Raw genomic sequence first — 21,526 nt, forward strand, 5'->3', positions numbered from 1 at the left:
TTTTTAAGTGAATTTGCAAGGTTTTTTAAAGGCTAGTTCCTAACTATATAAGGCCTGAAACCTATATTTTTTTTCAATAAATTTCAAAGGTTTTGTAAATGCTAATTCTATTAGCGGATAAAGTTTATATATGATATTATCCTTCTGGGACCACCTGAGCAGCCATCTTGTTTCTCAGGAGAAGTGAGGCACAAGAGCGCACAAAACAAGTGGAAAACGCGGAAAGGGGGCAGGGTAGAGACCCCCTGACCCCCTAGCCCTTCTCAGATTGTCCCAGAAGGACCCCCACGGGCAAATTTTTTTTTTTTTTAATAAAATCGCGTAAGGCCTGAAACCTATATTTTTTGAAGTGAATTTGCAAGGTTTTTTAAATGCTAATTCCGAACTATATAAGGCCTGAAACCTATGGTTTTTTAAGTGAATTTGCAAGGTCAGGGGGTCCTTCTGGGACCCCCTGAGAAGGGCTAGAGCTGGGGTCTCCAAACCTGTCCTGGAGGGCCGGATCCATGCCAGATTTTTAAAATTACTACATGTATCTCAATGAGGATATCCCAAAAATCTGGCATGGATCCGGCCCTCCACGACCGGATTGGGGACCCCTGGGCTAGAGGGTTGGGGGGGTCTCTACCCTGCCCCCTTTTCGTGTTTTCCACTCTTGTTTTGGGCTCTCTTGTGCCTCAGTTCTTCTGAGAAACAAGATGGTGGCCAACTCTTCCTGGTTTGGACAGTTTGGAATGTTGACAGTGTACTGCCAGCCAGTCAGGATCGCGCTCGCGCACGTAAGGGTCCGCGTACGGTGCGCGAAACCCATAAGCTCATATAGATATATATACATGTGTGTTTGAACCTAAGTTTCATAAAAACCACTGGAGCAATTTTCACCAAACATAGCAAAGGCACATCTGCGTACCAGTCCCTACAATTTTGCCAAGTTTGGCGTAATTCCGTACAGCGGTTCGGGCTGTAGACTTGTCAGACCGTCCTATGGAAATTAACATGGGGAAAACACGTTTTGGGACCCCCCTTTTTTCTCAGCCCCCACTTCACGAATCCCCCCGAAACTTTCAGGGTAGGAGCGGAGCGCAGCGAGACCATTTTAAGGAAAATTACAGGCAGATCCCTCAATCGGCGCCAAAGTTATTCCCAATAGAATGTTCGGATTTTCCTATGGTAGCCAATCCTAACTATATATACCTACTGGCTATCGCCAGTAGGTAATATACACATACATATATATAAATGCATATGCATATATATGCATATATATGTGTGCGTGTAGAGGTGGAGACTAGTAGAGAGTGAGTAGCAGAGAGTGAGTAGCAGAGAGTGAGTAGCAGAGAGTGAGTAGCAGAGAGTGAGTAGCAGAGAGTGAGTAGCAGAGAGTGAGTAGCAGAGAGTGAGTAGCAGAGAGTGCGTAGCAGAGAGTAAATAGTAGAGTAGTGGAGAATATTCCAAAGTTTAGCACAGAACCACTTGCACAATAAGTCCAATCAAATCATATCACTTAGAGTCCTTATTGAAGCGCTGAATCTTGGTGTATATTCAAATGCTTTTATTTTCCTTAAGTTTATGTACCACAGCCAGCCGACGCATTTCGTTCTGTACAACAGAACTTCTTCAGGGCGTTCTTATTTCCTTCTAGTTATGTTAGTATCCTGTTGTCATAGAACTAGATATTTCTTCCAAATGTTAGACGAGACGTAAGTACATTCTTATTCAAAGTGACTAGGTATCAATGTTACCCACACAATTCGGGCAGACTTGAGTAATTTATAGCATCCTCAAAGTCAGTTTTTCAGAAATTCCAAAGTATAGGACATGATAATCCAAATCCAAATGTTTCTCAAGAAAAGTCATTTTCAATCGTTCGGAATATCGGCGTTTGGGCAGATATGATCCAGCGACCCCCAGTATGCAAGGGGAATTAGTCCCCCCTCTGCAAACTCACCAGTGGCCTGCGTTGCAGAGAGGTGTAAAAAGGGGCATAGCCTCATTACACCTCTGTGCAATGCAGTCCCCTGGCGCATACTGGAGGCTCCTGGTGGGCTAGTTGGCCCCCAGGGACCCCCAGTATGCAAGGGGAATTAGTTCCCCCTCTGCAAACGCGCCAGGGGGCTGCGTTGCAGAGAGGTGTAACAAGTGGCATAGCCTCATTACACCTCTGCAATGCAGCCCCCTAGCGCATACTGGAGGTTCCAGGTGGGCTAGTTGGCCACCAAGGGCCCCCAGTATGCAAGGGGAATTAGTTCCCCCTCTTCAAACATGCACGGGGGCTGCGTTGCAGAGAGGTGTAAAAAGGGGCGTGGCTTCATCACACCTCTCTGCAATGCACTCCCCTGGCGCATACTGGAGATTCCTGGTGGGCTTTCAGGTCATATATAGATAGGAATTAGCATTAAAAAAACCTTTGAAATTCACTGAAAAAAAACATAGGTTTCAGGCCTTATATAGTTAGGAATTAGCATTTAAAAAACCTTTGAAATTCACTGAAAAAACCTTGGGTTTCAGGCCCTATATAGTTAGGAATTAGCATTTAAAAAACCTTTAAAATTCACTCAAAAAACTATAAGTTTTAGGGGTGTTATAGTTAGCTGGACATTTCACTCCTACAAAACCGTTGAAATTGCTCCTATATAGTTAGTTGTACTAACTATATTTCGCGCACCTGCAACCACTGCTGATGATGTCACATATTACATCATTCATGACATGGTCATAACTATATAGGGCCTGAAGCCTATGGTTTTTTCAGTGAATTTCAAAGGTTTTTTAAATGCTAATTCCTAACTATATAAGGCCTGAAACCTGTTTTTTTCAGTGAATATATATATATATATATATATATATATATATATATATATATATATATATATATATGTGGATATATATATGTGTGTCTGTGTGTGGATATATATATGTGTGTCTGTGTGTGGATATATATATATATATATATGTGTGTGTGGATATATATGTGTGTGTATGTATATATATATATATATGTGTGTGTGGATATATATATGTGTGTGTGTGGATATATATATATATGTGTGTGTGTGTGTATATATATATATATATGGATATATATATATATGTGGATATATATATGTGTGTCTGTGTGGGGATATATATATATGTGTGTGTGTGTGTGTGTGGATATATATGTGTGTGTATGTATATATATATATATGTGTGTGTGGATATATATATGTGTGTGTGGGGATATATATATATGTGTGTGTGTGTGTGTGGATATATATATATATATATGTATGTATATATATATATATATATATATATATATATATATATATATATATATATATGTGTGTGTGTGTGTATGTATGTGTGTATATATATATATATATATATATATGTGTGTATATCTTCCTCTGCATATGTATATGTCATGCGATATCCACATAACGAGGGAGCACGCATACTAGGTTTTTCCTTGCCCTAGTATCGGATTGTTTTGCCCCAGATTCACCCTCTCTCTGTCCCTCTCCCCCTCCCTCTCTCCCTCTCATGCTGGCATGCTATCTTGTCCCTTTTGGGGGGACTGTTTTTCTTGGGGATCCATTGGATCCAGTTCTCAGTTAAACTTCTTTTTGCAGAAGTTATATACTTTCTTCCATTATAAACTGACCTTTCTGGTTCTGTGTTCCCTTCGTTCCTGTCTGGAGGAGAGAGGTCTCGTACAGTGCTCTGACGACTTGTGGTGCCTTTGCCTCCCCTTGTTCTTGCACCTTTACGGAGATTCATAGGTCCGGTGTCAGCTGCGCTGGCATTGCTGTTCCCACCATGTTTAGTCACTATTGTTCTTTTTGGATCTTGGTGGGTATTCAGTCGCAGACCCTCCAATGGGGTATGGCTTTGGTATCTATTCTAAGTTAAGGAATCTGCGGCTAGATGTCTCATATCAGATTAACAAGTTACTTCCCTTAGCTAACGATGTAACTGGTAGAGACACAGTCTAGCCGCAGTTCCTTAACGCCCACCCATCCTCCCTGCTCTGCAAAGACCTTTTCAGGTGGGTTTACCCACTGATCTCCTTCCAGGTTGCTTTTATCTTTCTACGGGGTGGCCTCTTTCACCCCTCCTCCTGGGCAGGATGGCTCATTATGTTAATCTATTATCTCTCCTCCCATTATTGGGTGGTAGGTTCATATATCCTTCTACGCTTCTACACCGTGCTTCATCCAGTGTGGGGCTTACTGCTGTTCTTCCCTCCCGCCCTCCTTCCCTGTTCTTCTCTCTATTACTTGATTCTGTTAGTCACTCGGATCGAGGTCTCTTGACTGTGACTCAGTCAATGGGTCTCTTGTAGGGTCTATGGTTGCACATTCTCTGTTGCTGACCTGTGATGGATCACCGTAAGTAATATTGCTTCGCTCTTGTTGCCCTTCACGGTTCCATCCTGTGGTTGCAGACTTCCTGTCGGTTGTCAGGACATTAATTTCCAATGCCATTTGACCTCATGGTAGGGTACAGTTTTTGCTTTTGCAAGACTGTTTCTAGGAGCAGGTGCTCGGCTCTTTCCCTTCACTTACTTTCAATATACAGTGCTCTTTCACTGTCATTCTTTGATGATGTTTCTCATCATTCTATTCTCTTTGTCATTGTTTCAATGATTTTTTAATATCTTTTTTGACACACTGTTCCCCCGCTCTCACAGTTTTCGAAGTGGCTCCGCATTGTGGCACGAAAAAGTTTCTTCGAAGAAAATGAACGTCAGCGCACCGGAAGGGATTTATATGGCTCCACTGACGTCATGTCCATGGACGATGTCGGGGCAGAGCCATGCAGCCCTGTCCCCCAGCGCCCAGAGGTGCTGCTGATAGAAAAAAATTCTCCGGATCCAGTATGACACCTGGGGGATATTCTAAGTTAAGGAATCTGCGGCTAGACTGTGTCTCTACCAGATACATTGTTACGGAAGGTAAGTAACTCGTTCATTTGCTACATAATCCATCATCTGCCGCATAATCTGCAGATTTTAACAAAATGTTTCTAGCTGAAATGGTTTACCAATTCCTAAAAACATTGACATGTTGAACAGTGGAAGGCCCTATGCAAAGGTTGACAAGTCACCTTTCTGTTGCTTATTTCTAGATTTGGGTTTTAAACTGATAATAATAAGGTGCAACCAATTCCCAGCAGTGTTAGCAATTTTTAAAATGACAAAATAATGAAGTAATACTATCACAAAATGGACCGCATTACGCCTTATAAGTTGCTTTTTCTTGCTGCATAATTTACTCAACCCTGTTGCAAAATTTGACCCTCCCTTGCCACTTAATTCCAGTGGCTCTGGCAATACTTAAAAATCGCTACTAAAAAGGAAACCTGCAGTTGGTTTCTCTGCTCATCCCCATTTTTTCTTTCACTTCAGGTGTAAGAAGAAAGTTGCAGCTAGCAAGCGGTTTTCTTTACATAGAGCGTCCATGGTGCTGACCCTCTCGCTCAAGCGGTTTGCCAATTTTAGTGGTGGTAAAATCACCAAGGTGAGTTGATTATTATTGGAAAAACAAGGGCGACGTTTGAGTGGCGAGGTTTTATGTGTTGTTCCTAATGTTGTGGCAGCATACTGTTCATGTGATTGCACTAATTTAAAAAAGCTTAAATTAAGGTTTACATGCTGCTAAGCAGCGTTTTTCTGAGGTCCTAGGGAAATCTGCATTTATTGTGGAGTATCCAGCGTAAATACTGTCATCCACCATTGGTGTGCCAGGGACATGGTACTATTACATTAGGTACTTGAGTCTCAAGAAGATGGTGTAGCAGTTAAAACTTACACCAAGCTGGGATTTGGGACACATTAAAGTTTGTTGTTGAGGGGGGTGGTCGGTAGTGGTGGGAGCGTCCTGGAAGTTAAATACATTGCGACCATAAATAATGCTCAATGTCTAATCTGCCTGTTTTCTAAAACTCTTCTTAGAGGAAAGGTGACTTAGCTAAAGTTAGGACACACTCCGAAAAAATCAGAACACTCATGCACAGTCTGAGGTCAGAGTAGAACCCAAACATTTTAGTTGGTATGCACCAATTTCTAGATTTTCTGTACATGCTCTGGAGGGTGGGTGTCTGATGAATATTCATGTCTCTAGTATACAGCTGCAAGGTACCAGAATCTAGTAAACGTCAAACTGTCTCAGCAACTGAGCTTCCAGTTACTCTAGAAGATTGAAAGGCATCCCACAAAACAATCCCACTGCATAAAAGATGCCACCAAATTAAGAGTCCTATCTCCATTGAATTCATTGGGATAGAGTAGTGGGCCTGCATCCTACGTGTCATGGTGGAGGAAAACTCATTCAAATTAAAAGATGTAATTTGGTTGAGCATAGGCAAATGTAGCTGTCATGTGTATATGGCTTCATAGTTAAGGGAAAAAAAACAAGGAAACAATATAGTGCTCCCAACATACTGAGAATGCACAACACTCAATGTTCTTATTGGATTCCTGAGCCGTGGTGATAAACACAGTTTCCAACTAAGTCAATATAATAAAAGTAACACTTGTATATAGTACAGGGGGCCATGATCACAGAATGGTGTACAGTCTTCTAGAAGTGTGCTGCATTGAAATGTGTGGTAACATCAGTTACCACACATGCAAGTAACAGGCATGCCGTTCTCTGACACTTTATAGTGCTGGACTTACAAAGATGGGAAATGTGTTTTAAAGGGAATTGAGGTGCGTACATAGTTTAAAGGTTTCATGAATGGGTAAGGGTACAGGGTTGTAGGAGTTTTGGGATTGGTAGGGATAATAAGAGGTTTCTAGGGGTGGGGATGGGTATGGAAAAATGGTAGTGAGGGTGTTTTAGTGTTTATGGGAGGCTCACATTACAAAGGCAGTAAAGGGTATCTGGGTTTATGGAAGGGTTAAGTGTAGGGGGTAGTAAATGCTAATATGTGGTATTTAGGGTTGGATAAGGGTATGGGCAATAAAGGGTTAATAGGGTTTTAAGGGTTGAGGTAAGATTACAGGTGTAGGAAAGAGCCCTTTTTGACATGCTCACCCCCCATGTTTTGCCTGATATTCAACTTAATTTTGACTTAAAGTTGACTGGGTTCCTGCTATCCAGGTCCCCAGTGCCAAATATATCTTTAAACTGTACACATATTCCCCCAATTGTCAATACCTTTTGCTCCCCTGTAAGTCCCTAGTAAAGGGTACCCCTGATACCTAGATCATGGGTACCAAAGAGGGTCCCTGAAGGCTGCACCATGTATTGTGCCACCGTAAGGGACCCCTCGCCTAACTCAGACTGCCATTGCAGGCTGCGTGTCTTGGTGTAGACAAAAGAGAAAACATGACATGGCACACAGGCTTGTATGCCATGCCTACAGATGCTGCATACTGTATATGAAACCCACTCATCAGCAGGCCTTACAGCCCTAAGGCAGGGTGCACTATACTGCCTGTGTGGACTTATCTGCATGAACAGATATGTTCCTGTGCTGGTCAACATCTTGTATTAATGAACCTACCAGTGATGAATTTATTAATACATGTAACCAGACCGAACCTTAGGCATACCCCCTGAAAACCTACCTACTATTAGTGTGCTAGCTGATTGGTCCTGACCAGACTGCCACCACAGAATATTTCTGACCTCAGGGGTTCAAGTTCAAGAATTTGTATAGCGCACTACTCGCCCAGAGGGTCTCAAGGCGCTTGTGGGAGGGGGTTCATTATTTATCGAATAGCCAGGTTTTAAGTTCCTTTCTGAAGAAAATGTGGTTCTGTGTGAGGCGGCGGTGAGTGGGGAGAGAATTCCAGGTCTTGGCCGCCAGGTAGAAGGATCTTCCTCCCATGGTGGATCTGTGGATGCGCGGAACTGCGGCGAGGGCTTGATTGGAGGATCTTAGTTGGCGGGTGGGTGTGTAGAAGGACAGTCGTGAATTGAGGCATTCGGGTCCTAGTTTGTAGAGGGCCTTGTGTGCGTGGGTGAGGAGACGGAACGTTATTCTCTTGTTGACGGGAAGCCAGTGGAAGTCTTTCAGGTGGCCGGTAATGTGAGCTTGGCGAGGGATGTCCAATATGAGTCTGGCTGATGCATTTTGGATGCGTTGGAGTTTTTTCTGTAATTTGGCTGTGGTTCCGCCGTAGAGGGTGTTTCCATAGTCCAGTCGGCTAGTGACCAGTGCGTGGGTGACGGTCTTTCTTGTTTCGGTGGGGATCCAACGGAAGATTTTTTTGAGCATGCGAAGTACATTGAAGCAAGAGGATGAGACGGCGTTGACTTGTCTGGTCATCGTGAGGGAGGAGTCTAGGATGAAGCCAAGGTTACGTGCGTGGTCTGTGGGTATGGGTGCTGTGCCCAGGGCCGATGGCCACCATGAGTCGTCCCAGGCAGAGGGGGATGATCCTAGGATGAGGACTTCCGTTTTGTCCGAGTTGAGTTTTAGGCGGCTGTTTTTCATCCATTCGGCTACTTCTTTCATGCCTTCATGAAGATTGGATTTGGCGGTGTTAGGGTCTTTGGTGAGGGAAAGGATCAGCTGGGTGTCGTCAGCGTAGGAGATGATGTTGAGGTTGTGTTGTCGCGCGATGGATGTGAGGGGGCTCATGTAAATGTTGAAGAGGGTGGGACTGAGTGATGATCCTTGTAGTACTCCGCAGATGACTTCGGTGGCCTCTGATTTGAATGGGGGGAGTCGGACTCTCTGGGTTCTCCCGGCGAGGAACGAGATGATCCAGTCCAAGGCTTTTCCTTGTATTCCGACGTTGCTGAGGCGTTGTATGAGGGTGCTATGACAGACTGTGTCGAAGGCGGCGGAGAGGTCGAGTAGGATGAGGGCAACTGTTTCTCCGTTGTCCAGTAGCGTTTGGATGTAGTCTGTCGCTGCAATGAGGGCGGTTTCTGTGCTGTGTTTGGCTCGAAAGCCGGACTGTGAGGAGTCGAGGGAGTTGTTGGATTCAAGGAAGGCGGCAAGCTGATTATTGAAGGCTTCCTCTATGACTTTGGCAGGGAATGGGAGGAGGGAAATGGGGCGGTAGTTCTTAAGTTCAGAGGGGTCTGCTGTGGGTTTCTTCAGGAGGGCGCTGAGTTCGGCGTGTTTCCAGCTTTCTGGGAAGGTAGCGGAGTTGAAGGAGCAGTTGATGACATCACGGAGATGGGGTGCGATGATGGAGTCTGCTTTGTTGAAGATGTAGTGGGGACAGGGGTCGGTAGGCGAACCTGAATGGATGGAGTTCATTAGGCGGATGGTGCCTTCAGTGGTGATTGGGTTCCAGGCGCTAAGGTTGTTAGTGAGCGGTTTAGGTTCGGAGGTGGGTGGAGTGGACTGTTCTTTGGAAATATTCTTAAAGCTGTTATGTATGTCGGCGATTTTGTTGTAGAAGAAAGAGGATAACGAATCGCAGAGGTCTTGGGAGGGAGTTATGTCGTTTGAGGCTGCGGTGGGGTTGGTAAATTCTTTGACGATGTTGAAAAGTTCCTTGCTGTTATGGGCGTTGTCGCGTCGATCCTTGAATGTTGATTTCTTGGTGGATCGGATCAATTGGCGGTGTTTGCGGGTGGCTGCCTTGAAGGTGGTCAGGTTGTCAGGGGTTGGGTTTTTTCTCCATGTTTTCTCGAGAGTACGGCATAGTTTCTTGGATTTCTTAAGGTCATCGTTGAACCAGGGGGCCTTTTTGCTACCCTGTTTGGTTTGGTGGTTTTTCAAGGGTGCTAATTCGTCAACGCTGTGAGTGATCCATTGTTTGAGTTTGGTGGCAGCTTCGTTTGGGTCCGATGAGAGGGCGGGAGGGTTTTGGTTGAGCGATAATGAGGAGTTGGTCGGTGGTGATTTTGTTCCAGTTTCTTCGAGGAATAGGTTGTGGGGGGTTGTGGATCGTGGTAGTTTTGTAGCTGAAGTCAACACAGCTGTGGTCTGTCCAATGGAGAGCTGTGGTGTGATCGAAGGAGATGTGTTTGCAGGAGGTGAAGATAGAGTCGAGCGTATGTCCGGCTACATGGGTGGGGGTGTCAACAAGTTGTTTGAGTCCGAGATTGGCCAGGTTGTCCAGTAGGGTGGTGGTGTTGCTGTCGTTTTTCTTTTCTAGGTGGAAGTTGAAGTCTCCCAGTAGAATGTAGTTCTCGGAGGGGAGGGCATGTGGGCTGATGAAGTCAGTGATGTCTAAGGTGAATTGTTTACGGGTTCCTGGTGGTCTGTAGATGAGGGTGCCTCTAAGTGTGGTCCTGGGGTCGGTGTGGATCTGGAAGTGGAGGTGTTCGGCGGTTGCAAGGTTATCGTTGAAGCTGGTCGTGATTCTGATGGTGTTCTTATGGACGATGGCGATGCCTCCTCCTGTTTGGTTGGTGCGGTCTTTTCAGATTATCTTGTAAGCGTCCGGGATGGCTATGGCGATGTCGGGTGCTGATGATGCGTTCATCCAGGTTTCTGTAAGGAAGGCGATGTCCGGTGACGCAGTGTCGAGTAGATCCCAGAGTTCAGTGGCGTGTTTGTGGACCGAGCAGGTGTTCAGCAGGATGCATTTCAGGTGGTTAGAGTCGGAGCTGTGTTTTGAGTTCGTGGATTTGGTGTGGGTCTTGATGCAGGCGAACTTGCAGGAGTGGCAGGCGAAGGGACCGTGGGTACGTCCTGGGGCAGCTTCGTAGCATTGTGGTGTGCGTCCGGGGTTAAGGGCTAAGAGGGTGGCGGCGTCATACGTTATGCGGGAGGAGTGCGGTTTGCGGGGACCAGGGGGTCTGGCGCTGGGCGCGGTCCAGGCGCGGACAGGCGTAGACGGGCTTACCTTTGGCGCACCTTCGGCGCGACCGCTGGGCGTGAACGCTGCGCGCATATGCATCTGTCATAAGTGGAGAAGTGGAGGGGGGAGGGGCGAGGGAGGATCAGCTGGGAGGCGGGGGCGAGGTGTAGGGGACGGTCTCCGAGGCACAACAACAACAATGGCAGCAGTATCAGAAAACGAAACTAGCGAGAGACTGGGGCACAAAGCCAAAATCAAGCAGCTTACACAATGTTTTCAATTTAGTGCTACAAATAAACAAGGCACAACACAAGCAATGCAATTATAATCAGAGCAACACAGCGAGCGCTGAAGGTTAAATTAATTCGGCAATTTGACAAAGCTTATCGCAATATAGAGCGAATATGCACAGCAGCCAGCAGATGTACAATACTCTGAGGAGATCAAAGAGCGCAGCCCAAACGATACCAGGAGTAGAGCAGGGAGCGTGGGGAGCGACCGCTACTGAGAGCGTCGGGACGGGGTGAGGGACAATGCTCGCAGGAGGTCCGCAACAAGGTCTGCTCTGGTTGGGGGTGGATACACCCTATTACAGCAGGATGACCTGTGAATTTGAATTCTAAGGCAGGGGGCTTCAAAGAGATCACTGCCTTTGGTATGCAAATCTGGCTTCCATCAGAGGGATGCCATCCCCTCTGACCAGGGTCCGCTTTGCGCTTGGACAGGTGGGAAAATTAGTAATCAGAGAGGCCCTTTTTCACCAGAAGGCTAGTTCCATCCCTAAGGTGGGCTCTCTGATGTGGACACAAAATGTCAGTGTCTGACAAATTTGTGATGTTAGAATCAGGAACTCTGGGACTGGGTAATACCCAGTTCAAACAGTAAGTGGTCATATCGGGCGTAGTGACCTCATGGATAAGTGGCCCATTGGCTACTACCCGACACTCCCCTAACGCCCCTAAATCTACTATTAAAGGGAGCCTCTGACACCAGGAAATTAGATCCTGATGACCTGAAAGAAGAAGACGGACGCTGAAGAGTCGCAAAAAGCAGGAACAGAAGACCACAACTGACCTGGTGCGAACTCTGCCAGCCTGCCTGCTGTCCTCAACAGTTGTGCCAAAGACGACTTGTCCTGCAGGTGCCTCCAAAAGCCTGGGAGGACTTCCAGCCTTCATCCAAGACCCAGGAAACCCCCTGTGGAGTAGCGGTGCTACTTCGCTGCATCCTGCAGGCACCCCATAAGAGCGGTGAGGACTCAGAACCACGAAAAACCAACATGCAAAGCGCCACTGTACCCATGCCTCCTAGCCTGAGTCGAAGTGGGACAACTGTAACAGGGTGGTCACCAGGTCCTCCGACTCGAGCCCACCTTGGGTTCCCAGCTGTGAACTTCACAAAGTCACCTGCAGCCTCTTTGTGCAGCCCTCCTCTACCTAGAGTGTCTCCAGCCACAAAAACCAGATGCCTCAAGATACCTCTGCACCCGGCTGCCCCAACCCAAGGAGAAGAGGACCAAAGGTGTCCCCAAGTCCCTGAACATCATGAGACCTGAGCCCCCTGGTTTCAGCCAAACTGGTCTCCCAGTCTAAACCCCAAGCCTCTTTACAAACAGACCGATCCCCATCGACTCACTAACATTGGGCACCTGACACTGTATTGCACCCGTCCACCCCAGTGCCGACCGAGGTGACCTGCTGGTGCTGTCTTGGACCTTGCCCCATACCCACCTTCAGTCCAAGACATTGGTCTTGTAACTAGCGGTAAAGAACTTGTATTTGTTTTATCTCCATAGGATAACCTTGCCACCTCAGAAATATTTGCAGTTGTCAAAAAAACAGCACATTTTTTTCCTATCTTGAAACGTACTTACCTGATCATATTGATTCTGGTGCCTAAATATATATGAAGATATGTGTTAGCTTTCACAAGCACTCTGCAGGTGAAACCTATTGTGTTTAATTTAAATCTTAAAAGGGGCTTACATCCCCCTTACTTTTCATTGGTTTGTGACCTTGCCACTTACTTTTCCTCCATTTCTATTGACTGTAGCATACTATCTGAAAGAGACACGTTAGTGATAGATTCCTTACCTTAGAATATCCCCAGGCGTCAGACTGGATCCGGAAAGTTTTGCGTAGCAGTACCCTTGCGCGTCGGTAGGCGTCGTCTGCGGCTCAGCGTCCGTCGTCGGCGTCGTGGGCGCCGTGATGACGTCGTCGGAGTACTTAGATGCCGCCTCCGCGTGCGGACGTCAGTTCTTCTTTTTTCCGCGCCAGCCAGCGCAGATCTGGAAAGAGCAGTTCCCTAGTCACTTTTTGACTAAACTTTTGTGATCTTTTTTGATCCACTTCGAAGTCTTACAACTCCGACGGTGCCGTTAGGGATGCCCGGATTCAAGCATTGCGACGAGTGCGACCGTACCATGTCGGTCACGGATCCCCACCGCCTGTGCCTGATGTGTTTGGGCGTCGACCATGACGACGAGGCCTGCTCCGACTGTCGGGCCCTTTCGAGGAAGGCCAGGCGGGAGCGGTTCCGCAGGCGACTCGAAATCCGCCAGTCGGCCCGCGCCGTGTGAGGTCCCGGTCCCACGGGAGGTCGAGGGACAGGTCGCGGGGACAGAGCCGTCACAGCTCCGGGAGTCGGCGCCACTCCTCCGGGTCCAAGTCGTCAGGTAAGAAGCACAAGAAGTCGAAGAGACATCATCGCTCTTCCGACTCCTCGCGCGATGCGGCCGGGGGTTCGGGTGACACCGCCCACGCGGCTCCTCGGGAGTCGCGGGCGCCGCGTCCGGCCCCATACCCCCCGGTCCCTGGGCTGAACGCGACGCCGGAGGAGATCGAGCGTTTCCTCATGGCCATGAGGTCCCTTTCTCCTCCGACGGGTTCCGCGGCGCCTTCGGGCCCAGTGAACCCGCCTGGGGGCCCTAGTGGGTCAGGGGCTACGACCCCGACACCGTCGGGTGCCTCGGCCTCGACACCGCCGGTGCCCTCGGGCCCGGCGCCGCAGGGTACAGCGGCCCCGGCGTCGTCGGTGCCTTCGGGCCCGGCGCCGCAGGGTGCCGCTGGACCCTCCTCGGGCGATGGACCGTCCCCGGTGGACCTCACGGTCCCTGTGGTGTCCCCTCTGGCGTCGTCCTCGGGCGGCGCCGGCCCGATGCCTCCTCTCAAACGGTTCCGACGTCGGGACGACGCCTATCGGCGCCGCTCTCGACGCCGTTCGGAGATTTTTATTTCTATGAACCGTCCTCATTCACTTATGACCCTGAATCTCAGGAGATGGGGGAAGAGGAGAATTGAGAGGGGTCTGAGGACCCTCTGACAAGGGAATGTCAGTCTAACATGGACTGGACAGGAGACCTTGGGAAGGCCAGTGGCCTGGACACCTCTCCAGACACTGGATTCGTCTCTCCTCCTACCGTGGCTTCGGAGGAGGGCGCTACATATAGTGTGGTGTTGATGAGGGCTGCTAAGGCCTTGGGCCTTGAGCTCCCCGTCGCGGCCGTGAGGACTAACCTCCTCACTGAGGTCCTTAAGCCGCAGTCATGCTCCATGGAGCCTCTGCTGCCGTTTAATGAGGCCTTGGCGGACGTTCTTTTGGGCACTTGGTCCAGGCCTGCTACAGGTTCGCCTGTAGATAGGAACGTGGCCAGACGCGACCGCCCGGCCCCGGGCGACCCATGTTTCCTGTCCACCCACCCCACCCCGAGAGTCTGGTTATCCAGGCCTCTAACTCCCAGACCGCCTTCCAGACAGCTCCCCCCGATCGGGAATCCAAGAGGTACGAGGCCTATGGCAAAAAGGTGTTCTCGTCCCTTAGCTTGGGACTGCGGTCTTCCAACACCGCATGCCTCTTGGGCCGTTACACCCACTCTCTGTGGGAAACGGTGGTGGAAGTGCTGCCAGAGTGTCCGTTGGAGGTACGGGCCAAACTCGGCCAAGCCCTACTGGAGGGCCGGGACGCAGCGAAGTATTCAATCAGGTGCGGACTGGATACTACTGACTCGCTGGGCAGAGCGATGGCTACGACAGTGGCGATACGACGCCACGCCTGGCTGAGATCCGCCAACTTCTCGGCAGACGTCCAAAATACACTCATGGACATGCCGTTTGATGGCCGTCGCCTCTTTGGCGACAAGGCAGACCACGCGCTTGAGCGCTTTAAGGACTCCAGGGCTACGGCCAAGTCCTTGGGCCTCTCGGCCCCGCGCCAACAAATGGGTGCCTTTCGCTCCTTTCGTGGCCAGGGAAGGGGCGCCCCCCCGCCGTGGAGGTGGTCGGGGAAACAAGCGGAGCCAGTCCACACCTGCCCCCGCAGCATCCGCCTCTAAACCCTCCTAGTCCGTGCTTTTCGGCCCATGTGACGCCAGTGGGATGCAGGGTTCGCCATCACCACTCTCACTGGCGCACAGTCACTTCGGACAGGTGGGTGCTGCAGATCGTCCGAAGGGGCTACTCCCTCCCCTTCGAGACGACCCCTCAAGCCATGCCACCGCGTATCGGGGGATCACTTGCGGCTCCTGCAGGAGGAAGTGTCGGCCCTCTTGGCCAAGGGGGCCATCGAGCGCGTTCCTGGGCCAGAAGTAGGATGTGGTTGCTACTCCCACTACTTCTGGTACCCAAGAAGGGCAAAGGGGGCCTACGCCCTATCTTGGATCCGAGGAACGTCAACGGCTTCCTCCGGAAGGAGAAGTTCAAAATGCTGACACTAGCTCAGGTCTTGGCTGCCCTAGACCCAGGAGACTGGATGGTAGCGTTGGACTTGCAGGACGCATACTTCCACATCCCCGTCCTGCCGGCCCACCGGCGTTACCTGCGGTTCACGGTAGGCCTCGAGCACTTTCAGTTTACCGTGCTCCCCTTCGGCCTTACCAGCGCCCCATGGGTGTTCACGAAGGTGATGGCGGTGGTCGCAGCTCACCTGCGCAGGTTAGGGGTTTCAGTCTTCCCCTACCTAGACGACTGGTTGTTGAAGGCGGGCTCGCCCCAGGCAGTCGTCAACCACCTCCAGACTACGGCGGATCTCCGGCACATTGATGGAAAATCCCAGCCGGTGCAAAAGTCACACCTGTGTCCCTCTCAGAAGCTCCTTTTCATCGGAGCGGTTCTCGACTCGGCGCAGTTTCGGGTTTACCCGCCCGAACGGCGGGTTCGGGATATACAGGCTCTGATTCCGATCTTCGGGCCGTTATCCCGGGTTTCGGTCAGGTTGACGCTGCGGCTTCTGGGGCTGATGGCCTCCTGCATCCTTCTGGTGCATCACGCACGGTGGCGGATGCGGGCTCTGCAGTGGGACCTGAAGTTTGTGGGCCCAGCACCGGGGCAACCTGTTCGACCATGTCCTGATCTCGGAGGGCACTGCGAGACAGCTGCAGTGGTGGCTCACAGACCGCGATTGGGTCAACGGCAGATCCCTCTCCCTTCCCCAACCGGAGCACGTGGTTGTGACGGACGCGTCCCTCCAGGGCTGGGGAGGCCACTTGGGAGTGGCGGAGATCAGAGGACTCTGCTCTCCGGCGGAGTCCCGGCTCCATATCAATCTGTTGGAGCTCCGAGCGATTCGTCTGGCACTGAAAGCATTCCTCCCGTCTGTCCGAGGGAGTGCAGTGCAGGTGTTCATGGACAACACCACCCCCATGTGGTACTGCAACAAACAGGGCGGGGTGGGGTCGTGGACCCTATGCCAGGAGGCTCTGCGCCTCTGGCAATGGCTGGAACATTAGGGCGTGACTCTGGTGGTTCAACACCTGGCAGGTTCTCTGAACGCCAGGGCGGACGAACTCAGCCGTCGGTGCTCGATGGATCACGAATGGCGTCTGAACTCGGACGTGGCGCAAGGCCTCTTTCTGCGATGGGGAGAGCCTTGGTTAGATCTATTCGCCACCGAAGAGAACGCGCAATGTCATCAGTTCTACGCGTTGGAATTTCCAAGGCGGCACTCGCTCGGAGACGCTTTTCGTTGCGAGTGGCGCTGTGGTCTGTTGTACGCCTTTCCGCCTATACCTCTTCTGCCCAGAGTGCTGAAGATCAAGCGCGACCGGACACAAGTCATCCTTGTGGCTCCGGACTGGGCACGAAGGTACTGGTATCCCGAGCTACTCAGTATGTCAGTCGATCCCCCGGTTCGTCTGCCTCTTCAGGAGGACCTTCTGTCGCAGCAGCAGGGGACGGTCCTCCACCCGAACCTGTCCAGTCTCCACCTCCATGCATGGAGATTGAGCGGCGACAGTTGAGGCCATTTGACTTGCCTCCTGAAGTTTGTAACATCATTCTGGCAGCCAGGCGTCCCTCCACAAAGACGGTATACGCCTGCAGGTGGAACAGATTTGTGGCATGGTGCACAGCAAAGGCTGTGGATCCCCTCAATGCCCCTCTCTCTGAGGTTCTTCTCTTCCTTCTTTCTCTTGCCCAGCAGGGCTCTGCTCTGGGCACTGTCAAGGGCTATCTTTCGGCTCTTTCAGCCTTTCCCGAGGCTGCCTGACCAACCTTCTTTGTTCAAGTCCCCTATCGTAAATAGATTCCTGAAGGGCATCACTCATACTTTTCCTCCTGTTCCCTTCGTGATGCCTCAGTGGGACTTGAACCTGGTTCTCACATTTCTGATGTGCGCTCCCTTTGAGCCACTTCACAACTGTCCTCTTCGCCTTCTTTCTTTAAAGACTGCCTTCCTGGTAGCCATCACCTCTGCCAGGAGAGTGAGTGAGCTCCAGGCTCTTTCTTGTAAGCCTCTTTTCCTTTCGGTCCATCCGGACAAGGTTGTTTTGAGGACTAGGCCCTCCTTCTTGCCTAAGGTGGTCACGGCCTTCCACATGGGGCAGTCCATCACATTGCCCACCTTCTTTCCGCCTCCGCACCCCTCGAGAGAGCAGGAGAGGCTCCACCGTCTGGACCCAAAACGTGCGCTTTCGTTCTATCTGGATCGCACACGCCAGTTCCGGGTGGATGATCAACTCTTTGTTGGGTACGCGGGCGCTAAGAAAGGGAAAGCGGTGCACAAGAGGACCATTTCTCGATGGATTATCATGTGCATCCAGGCGTGTTACTCCTTGGCTAAGAAGGAACCCCCTGTTGGGCTGTGGGCTCATTCCACTCGAGCCACGGCCAATACGACTGCCTTGGGCCGCGGTGTGCCCTTGCAGGACATTTGCCAGGCAGCTACGTGGGCCTCGTTGCACACGTTTGCAAGGCACTACTGCCTGGACAGTCAAGTCCGGAGGGATGGCTACTTCGGCCGTTCCGTTCTCCGGGACTTTCTGGTGTAAATATTGGTTCGCAGACCCACCACCACGGGGATGGTATTGCTGGGGTATCTATTCTAAGGTAAGGAATCTATCACTAATGTGTCTCTTTCAGATGCACAAGTTACTACTTGTGTAACGATATATCTGTAAGAGACATTAGTTAGTGATAGATTCCTTACCGACCAACCCATCCTCCCCGTTCTGCGAACCGATATCTAGGGTTAAGGTCATTCCCCTTCAGGGCCCTAGTTTCTTGGCACCAGTGTTGGTTTTTGTCATGGCTCTGTGCTTCTGGCGCGGAAAAGCTGTGGCTAAGAACTGACGTCAGCACGCGGAGGCGGCGCCTAAGTACTCCGACGTCATCACGGTTCCAACGACGGACGCGGAGCCGCAGACGACGCCTACCGACGCGCAAGGGTACTGCTACGCAAAACTTTCCGGATCCAGTCTGACGCCTGGGGATATTCTAAGGTAAGGAATCTATCACTAACTAATGTCTCTTACAGATATATCGTTACACAAGTAGTAACTTGTGCATTTCCTGTTGCTCCTCCTGTGTTTCTCTGATAAGTGTACCAGAGCCCAAGCACTGTTTTCATCCGCTTTGTGGAATCATTTTTTTGGCTTTTGCCTGCAAAGCGCTTGCCCTGTGTTTGTTTTGTTTGCCCTCCCCTTATTTGCCTGATCTCCCCCTGGCTGCAAGCATTTCACGAGCAAGCGTTTTTCCCATCCCCCTCCTACTGTTCTTTCTTTCTTTTATTTTATCAATGTAAGGTATCGGAGCACTGTATATGAGCACTAGTTGAATTAAATGGTTTGCACAGAATTCTAGGATGTTGAGCCACCTGCTGAGACTCGAACCCTGTTTCCTAGCTTCAAGGTCGGCGCTCTCGACCTTACGCTACATTCTGTGCTGAAATCAAGAAGATTAGCATATAAGATGGCTGGAACTCCTTTGGAACACACAATTAAAAGGCATTTCCGTTGTGTGTTCCAAAGCAGCGCCAGACCTCTTTTTTTTTTTTATAACACACTAGGTTATATTTTGTTTTTTTACTTGCTTCCACTCCATATGAGTCAATTTGTTTGCACTGCATTGACTTTAAATGTTTTTCTTTCTATGCTCAAGTAGCAAATGACTCTCGGTTTACACTTGCTCTTCTTTGACGCTCGTAATGACTCCTGCTTTCTGCCACACGCTGTTTGATTTTGCACCCACCATTCCCTTCTTGCACAAGTAACACGTTGGCTGCTGGTGTTTACAAACACATAGTTGAACTCTTCTCGTTCACAGAGTGCTAGGATGGTTTATTCGGGGGGGCTGTTATTTAAACTAGAATGATCATGTCACATTTTAAATATTACTCTACAGATTTTCTTCTGTGTGTGGCATGACAACATTTTTGTGAGTGGGGAAATGATTTCTTGTTACCTATTTTTGTGATAAATATGGGAATAAGATTTTAAGGAATTTATGTTCTCCCTAATGTTGACATTGTAAAATGACAAACAGGCCACTAGATGACAGTGAAGACAAGTAATCTACAATACTATCAAAATACATAAACCACTTCCTATGTCAGGTGGGATAATGCTGCTTTGCTACAAAAAGCTCTAGCGTAGGGTGACCAGAAGTCCCCGTTTTCCCAGGATGGTCTCAGTTTTTGTAGAAGTGTCCCTGTGTCCCAACACTTTTCTCCAAGTGACTCAAATGCCCCTGTTTTCGAACAGTGTCCAGGTTAAACACAGTAATGTCCCGGTTTTTCATTGTTCCGGTTGAGCATGCGCGTGCATGCTCTCTTTTTTGGCAAATGTCTGCCATAGTCCTTAAAAGTGTAAATGTAATAAAAAGTACTAATGGTGCTGCGTAAAGGAGAGGGGTGCCAATAAAAGACCTCGGATTTGTTGTCTTTATTGATTCTTCTCGGTCTGTGGAGGGGGTCTAGGTCTATGAAGCTGTCAAATAGTCTTACTTTTATGTCGATGGTTACTGCAAACGTAGTCCTACTTCTATGTCTGTGACATGTCCCCGTTTTTTGTTTTGAGAATCTGGTAACCCTACTCTAGTGCCCTTCTTCCATGTGAATGTTAATATTGGTGGATGCGATGTCAATGTACGCCATAATATATATACACATACCAATGTAAATTCTGGTAAATACATTTGTAAATGTGTGCCATGACAAATGTACGCATAATGTGAATGCCAGTAAATGCAATATCAATGATTTTCATGTTATATGAACACGTAATAATGAACTTGTATCATTACTGTCAAATCCACCCAAAGTGACCTCTCCATCAACCCCAAGTCAGAGATACGTGGTCTGACAGGCCCTGCGACCCAAACCTACCGATTGATAGGTCAGGTGGTGTGGGCTTGTTACACCTAGCCCGAACACAAACATGTGACCATGAACACCCAGATAGACAGCTACACCACAAAAGGTCCACAGAGATTGGCCCAAGAAAAACATATTTGGCCAAAGGGGCGCACATTCCCAAAATACCACAAATTCAGATGCCACATGTGTTTGGAACACTCAGCCAATGAGAACACAGCATGCACACTACAAGGAGTTATCACGTGCTCCACATGTCGCACTGGCCCACATTAGGTTTTCACAAAGACTAGAGCCACCTGTGCCTCGTTATCAGGTGGTTCAATTTATGATTACTACTAGGCCCGTATTTACATCCTGTACGAGAATGCGTAATTGATTTATTGTACTTCAAGAACTGTATATAATGCCGGCCAAAACCTCTGTACATCAAGACAATCTTCAGATGCGCCTCTGTTGCTGCTGTCCCGTCCACTGCGTTTAATTAACCCAAATTGTTCCTGTTTTGCCACATGCCTCTTATCTTTTCATTTTTTCAAGGTAAATTCATATCAGAGCAACATTCTGGTGAGCCAGCCAGTAGGGATTGGTTTATCAAGCTAGACTGCTGCCAAAGGACAAGGACTCCTGCCCAAACTGATTCACTTCTGCGCAACAAGACTGTTGAACAGACACCATAATTGATTAAAACTTCTGCTGAATCCGCAGGGCATCTGATCCTTAGTCCCAGCAAGTGCCAAACTAGGACAAGTGCATAGATCAGTTTCCTTCGTCAGCACGCTGCAGAAGGTGAATGTATTTTATAGTTTAATGCGCTTGGACCACTGAGCATGACACAGATGGCACGCATAGGCCCTGGGTGTGATAAAGGCTTGTTTAAAAAAAATATTTTTTACTTCCTTTGCTTGGACGGCTGAGCGTGACACAGATGGTACGCGTAGGCCCTGGGTGTGATAGAGGGTCACCACCTTGATCTTTTTTTTAGTATAAAGGCGTGTTCGAGGCATGTGGGCTGCTGAATTCATATCTGTGCATAGATCGCCGCCTAGTGTTGGGTCCGGATGATTGCACATTGTTGTCCTGAAAGAGTCTTCGAAGTATCACGACATAGGTGGCTCCTCCCCTGGACTACAGTGCGCATGGGCATCCTTTCCATCCTCAGATTGTTTTTTTCCGCCATTGGGTTCGGATGTACTTTCTTTACTCCAGTTCGGAATCGATAGAACATTTTTTCCA

At 49.1% G+C, this 21,526-nt stretch overlaps 1 protein-coding gene across 2 annotated transcripts in view; it reads left to right on the forward strand.

Annotated features, from left to right (window-relative positions):
* USP36 (ubiquitin specific peptidase 36) overlaps positions 1–21,526 on the forward strand; it is a 726,079-nt gene that overhangs the window by 315,415 nt on the left and 389,138 nt on the right. For both annotated transcript variants that reach the window (XM_086931077.1, XM_086931078.1), the window contains exon 10: positions 5,393–5,504. In XM_086931077.1, the coding sequence (XP_086787203.1) occupies positions 5,393–5,504 (112 nt within the window). The remainder of the gene's footprint in view (positions 1–5,392; positions 5,505–21,526) is intronic.

Source organism: Lissotriton vulgaris, chromosome 7, assembly GCF_964263255.1.
Source record: "Lissotriton vulgaris chromosome 7, aLisVul1.2, whole genome shotgun sequence".
Lineage (NCBI taxonomy): Eukaryota > Metazoa > Chordata > Amphibia > Caudata > Salamandridae > Lissotriton > Lissotriton vulgaris.